Source organism: Olea europaea, chromosome 5 (assembly GCF_002742605.1).
Source record: "Olea europaea var. sylvestris chromosome 5, O_europaea_v1, whole genome shotgun sequence".
In the NCBI taxonomy this organism is placed as follows: domain Eukaryota; kingdom Viridiplantae; phylum Streptophyta; class Magnoliopsida; order Lamiales; family Oleaceae; genus Olea; species Olea europaea.
In genome coordinates, this window is record NC_036241.1 from 2,209,654 (window position 1) to 2,222,761 (window position 13,108).

At 35.3% G+C, this 13,108-nt stretch overlaps 2 protein-coding genes across 3 annotated transcripts; one reads left to right on the top strand and one right to left on the bottom strand.

Annotated features, from left to right (window-relative positions):
* The first annotated feature begins 1,957 nt into the window (after positions 1 to 1,957).
* LOC111394384 (sucrose transport protein-like) lies at positions 1,958 to 6,163 on the top strand. The gene is made up of 6 exons (XM_023020176.1): positions 1,958 to 2,270; positions 2,461 to 2,787; positions 3,195 to 3,989; positions 5,397 to 5,466; positions 5,616 to 5,659; positions 5,748 to 6,163. Exons 1-6 carry the CDS (start codon positions 2,118 to 2,120, stop codon positions 5,925 to 5,927), a joined length of 1,569 nt encoding a protein of 522 aa, XP_022875944.1. The 5' UTR covers positions 1,958 to 2,117; the 3' UTR covers positions 5,928 to 6,163.
* Positions 6,164 to 8,429: 2,266 nt separating this feature from the next.
* Positions 8,430 to 11,282, bottom strand: LOC111394383 (protein SENSITIVE TO PROTON RHIZOTOXICITY 1-like). Of its 2 annotated transcripts, none has more exons than XM_023020174.1 (3): positions 11,136 to 11,282; positions 10,893 to 10,994; positions 8,430 to 10,049 (listed from the first exon to the last, which is right to left on the bottom strand). In XM_023020174.1, the coding sequence occupies exon 3, from the start codon at positions 10,000 to 10,002 to the stop codon at positions 8,647 to 8,649; it is 1,356 nt and encodes a 451-aa protein (XP_022875942.1). In that variant the 5' UTR covers positions 10,003 to 10,049; positions 10,893 to 10,994; positions 11,136 to 11,282; the 3' UTR covers positions 8,430 to 8,646. The 2 variants fall into 2 exon arrangements, with proteins under 2 accessions (XP_022875942.1, XP_022875943.1); XM_023020175.1 differs by having other exon boundaries at positions 10,893 to 10,947; positions 11,136 to 11,272.
* Positions 11,283 to 13,108: the final 1,826 nt, after the last annotated feature.

Here is a 13,108-nt window from a genome sequence, read left to right on the forward strand (position 1 = left end):
AGTTTACTTTGTGCGAGTAGAAATTTTTAGTTTAGACTTGTAAAAATAAAAATAAAAAGCATGTCAAATTATGAAAAATACTCATAAATAAACAGAACATGTTTGGAAGTGATTTTGAGAATTGATTTTTTGACCGTTAGGAGAAAAGTGGGATCCACCTGTAAGAGAAGAAGTCAAATATGACGACTGGAATAGTAAAATAACGATAAAAAAAATCAATTTTTTGGATGAAAAAATCGGGCCCAAACAGCCCCACAAATTATTCACTTAGATCTCGTGAGAGAATAGATATAGATAAAGAACATTTTAAAAGATTTCCAATTAAATTGTTTTTCTATTTTGTCTTGTTTGGAATATTTTTTATTTGATCATTGTTATAATCTCCAATCCATGAACTAACAATAACGTTAAATAAATCTTTTCACGCACTCCCAAACGGACAAACGGGGAGAAGATGTCTTAATAAACATAGCAAGCAAAGATTAAGAACTGTTGTTGCAATAAAATTTTGGTGTAAATTAAAAAATAATAATAAAATAAAAAATAAAAATACCTCGTGGTGACTAGACAACCCCTGAACCCGTAACTAATTGTATCTAAGAATAGACATATCATATATTTGCTATTTATTTCCTAATTAAGTTATATCTAAAATCAATCATGCTTTTTGTACAATTTTTTTTTTTTTTTTCAATTTTGGTTGACAATCGTACGTGGCAATATTACATTTATTCATTTCAAAAACTGTTTTTAAAATTAATGGTCCAAAATTTTGACAACATCAATATTGTCGTCCATCATTATCAACCACAATTGTACAAATAAATTAATTCATCTAACATTCTAAACATATCCAAAATATTCAATGACTACTACCAAACATCCTTAAATGAACTACCTAAAATACAAGAAAACAACCCCCAACCGGAGGGGGAGAGGGGGGGGGGGGGGGGGGAAATAAAATTAAAATGTTAATTTCAAGGCGAGACTTCAACAGGATAATAATTCCAAATGAAAATCCACCATCAATTCTCAATCTTCAATTAACGGTTGTTTTAATTTGTTAGAAAAACAAAAACAATAACAACAACAACAAAAACTAGAGCAAATATGTATACCAAAAATGATAAATAATGGAATTTGTCTAAGAAATGCAAAAATTAGTGATAAATTGTAATAAACGTGAGGTAGAGTTGCATATCATCTCCAACCTGTGAGCGTTGTAACTAGTAAGTCTTTACTTTATATTTCATCATGTTTTTCAAGGTGTATTGGTATTTATCTATTTTACCATTTAAAGAAATTTGGATTACACGAGAAACATTGTTTTGATGAATAAAAAAGATATAAACATAAAGCAAACAAAAAATATTAAAACCCACAAAAAAAGAAAAGCAATGGAAAAATTAAAAAGGAAAAAGAAAATCGAAAAGAAAAGAAAGGAGAAGTGCGAACGCTGTTCCACCCTGATCTCGTCCCAAACCCTACCACTTCTGATTGAAAACTACAATCGTTCAACTCTCTTGACATCAAAGGAGAAGTACGAAGGGATTTTACACCTTGGTCCTGTCCCCAATCCCGCCAATTTAGAATGACAATCACAGTTGTTCAACTCTCCTAATTTCCTACACTCTACATTCTCACCAACTTGTTTTCCCTGTGGTATGTTTTTGTCCTCTAAAGTCGTCATAGAACTTGTTTCCTTGATCTATGATGGTTCTCTCGTCCTCCATTTTTTTGAAAAAAGTGTTGAAATTAAAGTTTGAGTTCCTAATTATGACATAGATGACAAAACTGCACGCCGTGGATGAAGACGCTACAAAATAGAAAAGTTGAAAACATAAATGGCAAAAATAAAAGTTACAATTAGGTCGAGGACCTCCTTTGCTATTTTTTTAAATTTGATAGTTATTTTAGTTATAACTAAACTTGAATTTTTTTCCTCCAAAATCACTAATTCCTTTATCCGTGAATGTCGATGCATGCAAACACCCTTATAAATACCCGCCTCTAATCCCTCTCAAATTCACAAAATTCACTGCATATAGATATAGTGAGAGAAATCTATACATACTGAATTTCTAGAGTGAGAAAGTGGAGAGGTAAATTATATATTCATGGAGGTTGACGGAAGCAAAATTAATACTGTTGAATCAGAACCACCACTTGCGCCACCGGAAGAACCGCTACGAAAACTCATTCCTGTGGCTGCAATAGCGGCAGGGGTGCAATTCGGGTGGGCCCTACAGCTCTCTTTGTTGACTCCGTACGTACAGCTACTGGGCATTCCCCATACTTGGGCGGCCTTCATCTGGTTGTGTGGGCCAATCTCCGGCTTGTTCGTGCAGCCGGAATACTGTTGAATCAGAACCACCACTTGCGCCACCGGAAGAACCGCTACGAAAACTCATTCCTGTGGCTGCAATAGCGGCAGGGGTGCAATTCGGGTGGGCCCTACAGCTCTCTTTGTTGACTCCCTACGTACAGCTACTGGGCATTCCCCATACTTGGGCGGCCTTCATCTGGTTGTGTGGGCCAATCTCCGGCTTGTTCGTGCAGCCGATTGTCGGGTACTACAGTGACAATTGCACCTCCAGATTTGGGCGTCGCCGTCCCTTTATAGCCGCCGGTACCGCACTTGTCGCCGTCGCCGTTTTTCTAATTGGGTTTGCCGCAGATATTGGTCGTGCCTCCGGTGACCCACTCGGGAAGACGGCGAAGCCCCGTGCCATTGCTGTTTTTGTCGTCGGGTTTTGGATCCTTGACGTAGCCAACAACACTTTACAGGTAAATTGTACACAAATACATACAAATTTCAACTCCATAACTATCATGTTATCTGTATAGATAATTTTTCCATGCTTGTAGAATCTGCTAATTTGTACAAATTTTTGGATTAAATTTTTCCTTGTATCTGTGCTTTTAATTAATTTTAGGAGATAATGGGTTGATAATTTTGAATTTTAATTTAACTTGTTTTTTGCACTTTTATATTGTTTTGTAATTTTTTATGGGGAAATTCTTATTATACTTTATCCGTTCACCGAAAAATTAACAATTCAATAATGGGTTAATGTGGAAAGTTTAGCTGAAGCAAGAAAGGTTTAAATATATGTAAAGTTCAAGGAAAATAAGAATATCCTCTTCAATTATTTTGCTCTGTTTCTTGATTTTTATTTTTGGGTTTTTTGCAGGGGCCTTGTAGAGCTCTGTTGGCTGATCTTTCTGGTGGAAATGCTCAGAAAATGAGGATTGCAAATGCGTTTTTCTCTTTCTTTATGGCGGTGGGGAACGTTCTCGGTTATGCGGCTGGATCATATACTCACCTATACAAAATGTTTCCATTTACCAAAACAAAAGCCTGTGATGTGTATTGTGCAAATCTCAAGAGCTGCTTTTTCCTCTCAATATTTCTCTTGTTAATTTTGACAATATTGGCTTTGATTATTGTGCGTGAAATGGCCATGGTCCCTTCAAAGGTAGAGCCACCGGAAAACAGAGGTCATGTGGGGGTTAAGAAGGTGAAAATACCAGTTTTGGGGGAGTTATTTGGTGCGTTGAAGGGCTTGCCTAGGCCTATGAGGATTTTGCTCTTGGTGACTTGTTTGAATTGGATTGCTTGGTTCCCGTTCTTGTTGTTCGACACTGATTGGATGGGAAAGGAGGTGTATGGAGGGAAGGTGGGGGAAGGGAAGTTGTACGACCATGGGGTGCGTGCAGGGGCACTCGGGCTGATGCTGAGTGCTGTGGTGTTGGGGTGCACTTCCCTTGCTATGGAGTTCTTGGCACGTGGACTCGGTGGGGTGAAGCGGCTGTGGGGTATAGCCAACTTCTTGTTAGCCATTTGCTTGGCCTTGACCGTTTTGATCACAAAATTGGCACAGTCTACACGGCGTCACACCACCCATAGTGGTGATGCTAAGCCACCAGTCACTGGCGTCAAGGTCGGTGCTTTGGCCCTCTTCGCTGTTCTTGGCATTCCTCAAGCGGTTAGTTCTCTCCTTTTCATCTCATTACACGCGCTTCAATTTTGAAAGTATAAATTTTTTAATAATGTTATCTAATACCAGTTTATGTCTCAGTATATCATAAATTCTATTAAATAGGACATAAATCATTGTATTTAAATGAACATGTAATTTAGTCCCATCTATTTCCTATTTTTTGCCTCATTTTAATAGCTTTTCAGACCGTTGCAAATGCAGCAACAGATTTTTTTGACTTTCTATCTCACAATGGGATCCACCCATGTGCTGGAAGAAAAGGGTCAAAAAATGCATTCTTGTATTCAAATAATCGAAACAAATAGGGGTGCTGTTACCTAAACTGGTGTTATTGGTGGAGCCAAAGAGACATTTTTTTCCTCTACTGGGCTGATACATAGCTTATGGGCTTGGGGGGCAGGGCTAGGCTAAAGTCCTGTCCTGCTGCCCTCCCTACATCCCTGGATGATGTTAAATATCATGGTGCTAAATAGCTTTACTCTAAATATTAAGCATAATCTTGATTTTTTAGTTATTTTTTTCATGCCTTAGTTGGATTCAGAAAATCTTATCTTCTTGTAATCTTTCGCATGCGGGCACCTAACTTAGTTATTTCATAATTTGGTATATTACCTCACTCTGATAACACAAAGCCCTCAACACTTTAGTTTTCAGGCTTTACGGGAATATCTTAGCAGATCTATTTGTAGTACATTGTTGAAAAATGAAAGGAAACATTAAGAACCAAATTTGACTTTCTGGCTAGCAACCAAAAGAGAAAGGTAGGTTCATTTGTTCTTTTCACTTAATTTGCAAGCAACCACACCTGTATTTTGGTACACTAATCAGAGTGCATTGAATGTCCCTTTGTAATAATTTGATTTGCTTAACTTTTGGGTTATTAGTGCTATTGAGGTTCCTTTTAAAGTGATTTTACTGACAAACTCTTGTTTCTCTAAGAATGTTATATTGCAAGAAAAACCAACGTAAGAGGAGTTTGTTAACGTCATAAATGGGTCCAAATCTTGATAGTATCTTTTAGCATTATGTTTGATTTGAATAGTTAACGATGGACCGAAAAAAATAACGAAAAGAGATTCACTTTGCGAAATTAGACTTGGTTAGTTTGTTCTTGTTTGTTTTGAAAGTAGAGAATTATTTAGACTAAATGTTGTTGCGAAGATGGGACTGCATGAGAAATTTTTAGTTCACTTAAACTGTTTCCAGTTCTTCGACACGACAAAACTTGGTACATATATCTGAAGATTTCGTCGTTCATCCTATAATGTTTATATTTGAATGCTGAATGTATGTATACCCAATGCTATTGAACTGAAACCTTTAATTTGAATCATACATACTGATGAGAAATTAACTAAAAGAATAGCTTACATTTCTTCCATTTCTATATAGGTGACTTTCAGCATTCCATTCGCTCTAGCGTCTATATTTACCAGTGATTCTGGTTCTGGGACAGGACAAGGTAAATGCTGCAACCATTTTGAGGTTATTTGAGTTTCTTTTCATTTTCATTCTTGTTTTCGATAAAAAGGATTCCTATAGCCAGTCCTACATTATCGAAATAAGATCTTAGTTTGCCGTTTACATTGATTATCGTAATTTACTCTTCAGGTCTGTCGCTTGGAGTTCTAAATCTTGCAATAGTTATACCCCAGGTATGAATTAATGATCTATTAGGATAATGCTTGTTTCAATTGTCTTACTATATTGTGCATTAATGGGAATACTTTATTATCATAACAGATGGTGGTGTCGTTGCTAAGTGGACCGTGGGATGCCTTGTTTGGAGGCGGTAACTTACCGGCATTCATTGTGGGTGCGGTGGCAGCTGCAGCTAGCGGGATTTTCGCACTCACCATGCTTCCGTCTTTACCTTCCGAAGTTTCACCAGACAAGGCCATGAGCGCCGGAGGTTTTCATTGAAATACCAATGTACCATAAGCTAGCTAGTTCCCTCCCCCCCCCCCCCCTTCTCCTACGGTCCTACCTTGTCTTTAAGTGTATTGTATTAATCCTTTTTCTTTTCTTTGTTTTCTCCTCATGACTAAAACTTGGACATTTTTTATCCAAGGACATCAACTTAAATATATGTAAAGTGTGAATTTGCAATGTTCGGACCTGTCACATGGAATGAGGAGCAAGGGCGTGGTCTCCCTCTACTAATCTATTCATCCCGATAATTACAAAGATTGAATGTAGATTTTCCCTCTTTCGTTTTCAATTTTTTTACTAAAACTTGGATATTTAGTCAATGATAGTAACTTACTCTTATTAATAACCACAACATACAAAGCCGGCAGGACAAATTAAAGTGAGACGGTTTCTACACTTATCTTGGCCGTCAAAAATAGCTTCCGGATGTAATTTTATGAACTAGGTACTTAACTTTCATGTGTTTTTGATCATTTCAGGAGAAAACTTGGGATTGGATGGATGGAAAGAGGCAATAATTGATCAAAATTGGAGTAAAGTTGGACATATTCTGAAACTTAGAGACCAAGGAGTCACGTTTGGAAGTTGAAGGACCTCAATTGCAAAATTGAAGAAGGCAATCTGAGTTAAAAGAGGAAGCAAAGATCCAATCACACAAGAAAATATTAAGTTCTAGCAATTTGAGATATCCTACTTAGATTAAAATTATGGTCCCTTATCCTATAAGAACTCTATTTTAGACCTAAATTAGGTCTATAAGTAAGAAATCTTTCATTCTAAACTTAAGGAAAGCTAGAGATACAATTTTGAGGAATAATTACACATCTAAACACATTGAATCCTCAAGATTTGTATCTCAATTTGGGATTTGAAGGTAAGGAACACAATTGATCGGGAGATATACAAGCTTGGAAGAGGAGATTGACAATCTATTGTTCGAAATTGGGTACCAAAAAACAACAGATGCTGGGATTATTTTCTTTAATTCATTGTATTGAACCCTTTTCATTATTTAATTTCTCAATTATAATTATCTAAATAATTGGTCGTTAGGATGAACCATGTCACTTAGGTTTAATATTTATTTAATTCCAAAAAGTTCATGCAACTTGATTATATGTGTTAATTGTTTATTGTGTGTTTAATGCTTCGATTACTTGATCATGAGTTGATTGATTTAGGGATAATACGGGGACTGAGAGGTGATGTATAATTCTAGTTGTGCAATAAATAACATTGGTATTAAGATATTGAGAGATAATTATAAACTATGTGATCTATATTGAATTCCTATGAGTTAATGCTTCATATGTGTATGAATTTACATATAGATATAATAAATTCAAGCATATGAATAGGATTAGTATTACTCGAGAAAGATCACCAATTACGTTAGGTTAATTGGATCTTTGGCACGTATGAATAGGGTTTGAATGAATTGTAATTGGATGCATGTTAAACAACCTAAATGGAATTGAAATTCCTAACCACTTAATCACAATAGTTCTATAATTTAATTAAAAACATAAACTCTTGATTTGTTAAGTTTTTACCAAATGAATTTAAATGGGAGCTCGAAATGGAATAAAAATTGATGGTTAATATTAGTCTTTGTGAGAACAATACTTGAATTCAAATATCAACTTTATTACTTATCATGATCCGTATACTTTCAGAATCAAACAAACAAGTTTTTGGTACCGTTGCCGAGAATTAATTTATTTACTTTAGTTTTTGTTGTTAGCTTTAGCTTTGATTTAATTTATTTATTTATTTTATTTTAAGTTGATCTACCCTTTTTTTTTTTTTTGACAATGAACTAAAGGAAACAATAGCTCAACAACAATATGAGATGGAAGATCCCAAAATTGATGAAGATAACATGCCTATGGCCCTATAGGGGAGTTCTCCACAGGGTGTAATATGTGAAACAGCAGAGAATTTTTGGAGTCTTGTGAACCCATTTCTCGGAGAGGTTTTTGTACATTGACAGCTCTTCTAGAGGGCCCATGTAGTCTTGTCTAGACGACGTTGTTCATAAGGAGAAATATTAACCCAGCCCATCGAAGAAGCTGTTTAAATCGAGAGAAGGTCTGAAGGGATTGAAGCTCATACTGATGCACAACTAAACAAATTAGCTCTTTAAGTATTTAGCATATGGTTTTAAACGCTGTTCCCTCATAATGATCTCAATGTGAGAGTTATGCCCACTTTCCCATTGCAGGTACGATCTCATGTTTCCTAGATGATCCACAAAGTTGCAACATCGAGTGAAAGTTCTGCTGATTTTATTTCTTTCATTGTGCCTGAGTACAGTTTTTATGGGACAAAGAACTACTAAACTCTTAATTGGTACACTTGCTTGCTGGGCAATTCCTTTACGAACATATTTGGTGTGTTGGAAATAATTGCCTTAAACACAAAGGAGAAAAAGATGTTATAATATTAACATTTACATTGTACGATGTTGTCTAATCATATGTACCAAACATGTCCACGAACTTATGATTTTCATTATAGTAAACAAAGCAGCGATAAATGATGGCAACTAGGTAGAATTTGTAGAATTTCCATCTATAAAAGAAACTGTACTAGAACACCACACGATGAAATAAAACAATTTTATTTTATGCCAAGAAACTAGTTCGTACAATGCTCTTAACACGAAGGATCAAGTTAAACGGTGATCTTAGTCGAGATTAACTGAGCCTCAATATCTTCCAGTCTTCGAAGGGTAATCACATGAACCAGAAAATAGAAAAGAGAACGAACTTTCAGAATCTTCAAACGGTGGTTGAGGAAATTCATGAAACTCACCTGCATTACTCTCACCAAAGTCTAAAGGTGAGAAACAGCTTATAGGATCATTTCCAGACCCTTTTACTTCCATAACATTCGACTTAAAGTTGAAATCGCTTGATTCAATTTTGGTCGTTTTTTCACTAATTTGTCCTTGATCAGATGTCACGGTCGAAGTTTTAGCATCATCCACAGGAATAGCCGGAGTATGGCCTTGGAAAAGTGTGATATGGCCGAAAAGTTTGTCTTTCCTTGAGAAGGTTGTACCACAAGAGCACAGCCATTTATCTTTGCCACAATGCTTTTCGTGAGTTTTGAGATCAGCTATGACTGAGAATTTCTTCACATTGCATTGACTGCACATATAAGTTTTGTCGCAATGCGTCCTCCTGTAATGGTTTTTCATACACAAGATTGTCTTGAGAGGCTGAAAACGCTTATGATCCTTGTTCCGCTTGCAGCCAACAAAAGGACACGAATACCTCTTCACAAGAATTGACTCAAAGCCGGATTCCTTATTCGGCTTTGCAAGAGCTGCCGAACTTTTGTACTCGTCCCCGTGGCCTCTCATGTGCATACGTAGATTAGCATCTCGTTTAAAGCCTTTTCCACATATCATGCAAAAATGGGTGTGCAGCGCAAGGATTTCATCCTTCTCGAGTTGCAAAATTTCATACGAACCAGGAGGTAAGTTTTCTCCCTCATCGGGATCATCATCGCTTTTCAGTTCATGATCTTCAACCGCGCAATTTTCATTACCTGATAGATCTTCCACCTTGTTCAAACTGAAATTCTCCGGGAGCACAACATTTTGAGAAACTCCGGCCGATGGATTCGCTACATGACTACAATCCACAGACGGAAGAAGACTCCCGGCTGTTGACATTACTTGAACTATAATCGAAGTTAGATCAGCAGTGATAAGCATCTGTTGCTGAAACAAGAGTTTATCTGATTCACCCCTAAATTGACCTCTTTGGCCAGTAATAAGCTGTATCAAATCCCGAAGCTGATGAATCTTCTTCTCGAGGAACGAAAGACTGCTTAGAGTATTTCTTGGATCCCAATCTTGAATTCTGTTCGATTCTTGAGCCACATTCATCTGATAATCTTTTTGACTGGTGATTCCTGTTTGGTTATTGAAATCACAAGCAAGGGAAGATTGAATTTCAGCTGCTGGATTAAAATCAGAGATTTTTTGTTCAATCCTCATTCCATTATCAAGAAATGATGAATCTGCACATAGCCGCCTCTCTTCAGGATCCATATTAGCTTACTTATTCTCAACTTCGAGACTACAAATGCTAGAAAACACTGCAATACATGAAGAAAAAAAGGTGTGAAAATTACTAATAATCAAGCAAAAAAACACGAACAGCAAGTAACAAATTACTAGAAGATCCGTCTTATAAATCATCATAATCGACAAAATAAATAATTTTATTTAACGGCTAAAAAGAAATAACAAGGGAAGTAAGCAACAACAACAAAAAACTAAGCCTTCTTTCAATAAATTTGGTATCAGCTACATGAATCCAATTTCACGACTATGTTTGTTGATAGCTTGATCTACTGAAAGATACCAGCAGCATATTCCTATTAAAAATCAAATCGGCTTCCATATAGGTACTTCAATTTTAGCAAAGTCTAGGGCAGAATCAAGGGAAACCCCTTGAAATTAAACTGCCTTTCAGAAAAGTTCAGCCAATTTTTTTCGTTTTTCTTAAAAATAAAAAAATAAAGTTTATTTACCGGCAAATGTTATCATTAGGAACCCCAAATCCATATCTTGTCAACATGTTTCTTCTTTGCAAGTCCAGAGAGAAAAAGACATCTATCTCCAAATTATTCATATAGTCGACCTCGAGTTTATGGTAAACATGATTTGTTTTTTCTCCAAATGAAATTCAAAGTACTCAAAACCCCATAACATGAAAGTTCGATCTTTTACTTCTGACTTTCATTTCCACTTTACAGTGATGCTCAAGTCGAAAACTCATTTCAAGATTATTACACATTTTTCCGTACTAGATATGAGCATAGAAATCAATCGAAATTAATATTAGCATGAATATGTCTATAATCAACAAGAAAAAGAAACTTTAATTCAAGAAATGTAAAAGAAAAACAAAGAAAGAATAGAGGAAGAAGACTAACCAAATCAAAGAGAGACAGGTTCTATTTTTCTTCTGTCTGTAAGCGATTCTTCTGTCTGTAAGCGAATAGAAGGTCTTGTAAAGTGGCATATATTCAAGATATCTACACAATTATTTTTGTTTATGTCAGAAAGTCAAATTTATCTTATCATATAATTATTTTCTTCTTCAAATAAACAAAATTTACTGTTTTCTTAAGAACTAAATAGTACAATAATTGGAAATTTCGTCGAGGCCCACTAACCTGGATGATTCCTCTTCATTCATCATGAAAACACGCGAAAGTGTGTGGCATGCACACAAAAATTTGACTTGGTAAAATAAACAAACAGTGTGTGTGCAATAAATATTGCCTTGGGAAAGGTTGAACTGAGGGGGTTTCGAAATTGATTGCCTTAAACTAATGTAGAGTTGAAAAAAAAAAAAAAAGAAAAAAAAAAAAGGTGGAGGGTCAGCTCCTTGGCTGTTTTCTAGGAAGGAAAATCAGCACCCACTACCTCATACTTCAATGCCTAAAATTTTCTTTATGTTAGTAGTAGGCCCCACACTCAATAGATTGAAACTTTAGAGTAAAATTTTATTAAATTCATAGAGCGTGTATTTTCAGGAGAGTAATAGTCGTTACGCGTATGGAATGAGAGTCAAGTATCAATCGGTTTAATGGAACATTCACTCTTAAAATCAACTTGTAAGAAGAGGATTCACAAAGTGCTTAGTTCAAGATCAACTTGGCGACTCCACAAAACTAAGCTTGTAAGAAGAGGGTGTTTAAATTATTTACTAAAGTCGAGGTCCAGTTGGATAACCTCATATAACTATATTAGTAAGGACAGATGTTCAAAATACGTATTCAAGATTGAGGTCCACAATGGCCCATACTTTCCAACTAGGTGATTCGAAATAACTTGTTTTCTATTATATGTAACCCTCTTTAGATGTGTCTGCAACGAGAGTTTTCTTCATTTTGAGTAAAACTTACCTTTAGAATTGACGTGAAAAAATAAAATGTCTGAAATACTTATATATTCAACAAGACAAGCACTTTACGAACATAAAATACAATTAAATAGTTAAATTTTCTATGCAAAAAATGAACTATATTGAGCATCAATGGGTGATGCTTGTAGTTATGCCTTCATAGCCGATCCCAATTTTCCTTGAAGAAAGATGCTACTATGATCATGATGGGGACTCAGAGCCTTCCAATTATTATGACATAGTTGCTGAGCTCAATTAGATTCATATGCACCGTCAAAAGTCTTTCAATTATTAAGCACAAGCAAATTTGATAGGCATGAAAATGATGGGAATTTATTACCTTTTTTAAAAGCCAAATAGCTCTCTCTCTTCTTCTTTTTTTCTTTTTTTTTTTCCCAATCATAAGAGTGTGCTTATGCACGTGTTGAGCTTTTGAAGCATTAAGATATAATAATGAAATGTATTTTGTAGTAAATAGAGTTTTTATCTATATAATTATTCGACTCAATTTTCTCTCGTTCCATCTCAACAATTAAAAAATAAGATTATGTAGTAGTCCTTCAAATTTATTTGACGGTGTTAATAAATTATTCACTATATTCAAATGTTTAAATGATTTTAGTGGAGCTATAGAAAATAAGATTGCGACTGCTCTTGCAATATTCAAAAAACATTTTAAAATCTATGAGGCACATCATGATATACGAAGACTTTAAGTCAAACACGTCATATCACCGACTTAGGCCCATTGTGGCGCACTAAGATTTCTATACAAGCACGTCGTGACACCAACTTAGACACATTGTGATATGATAGATTTTGAAATTATTTATTATCTATATAATACGAATATATATTTTACTCACTCAACTTTTATTCTTTCCCATTTGAAAATTTTGATTCCACAACTTACGACACTTGAAAGCCAAATAAACAGCCCTGCCATCTTTGACAAACCTTTTAGATTATTCAGAAGAAAGAAAAAGATCAAAGTGAGAAAAATGTTTTGCCCCATTAATTTCAATTCTATTACATTTCAATTTTTTCTCTTCTATTTTCAACCACACAATCTTCCATAAAACAATATAACACTTAAACTGAAAATTTTTCCTTCCTTTTCAACTACTCATTTAAAAAAAAAAAAAAACACTATTCAACACATCTCATTTCCCCAAAATGGGGGCCAAACGGATTGGGCCAACTTGGCTCTTTTTGTAAATTGATTTTCCTCCGCATGAT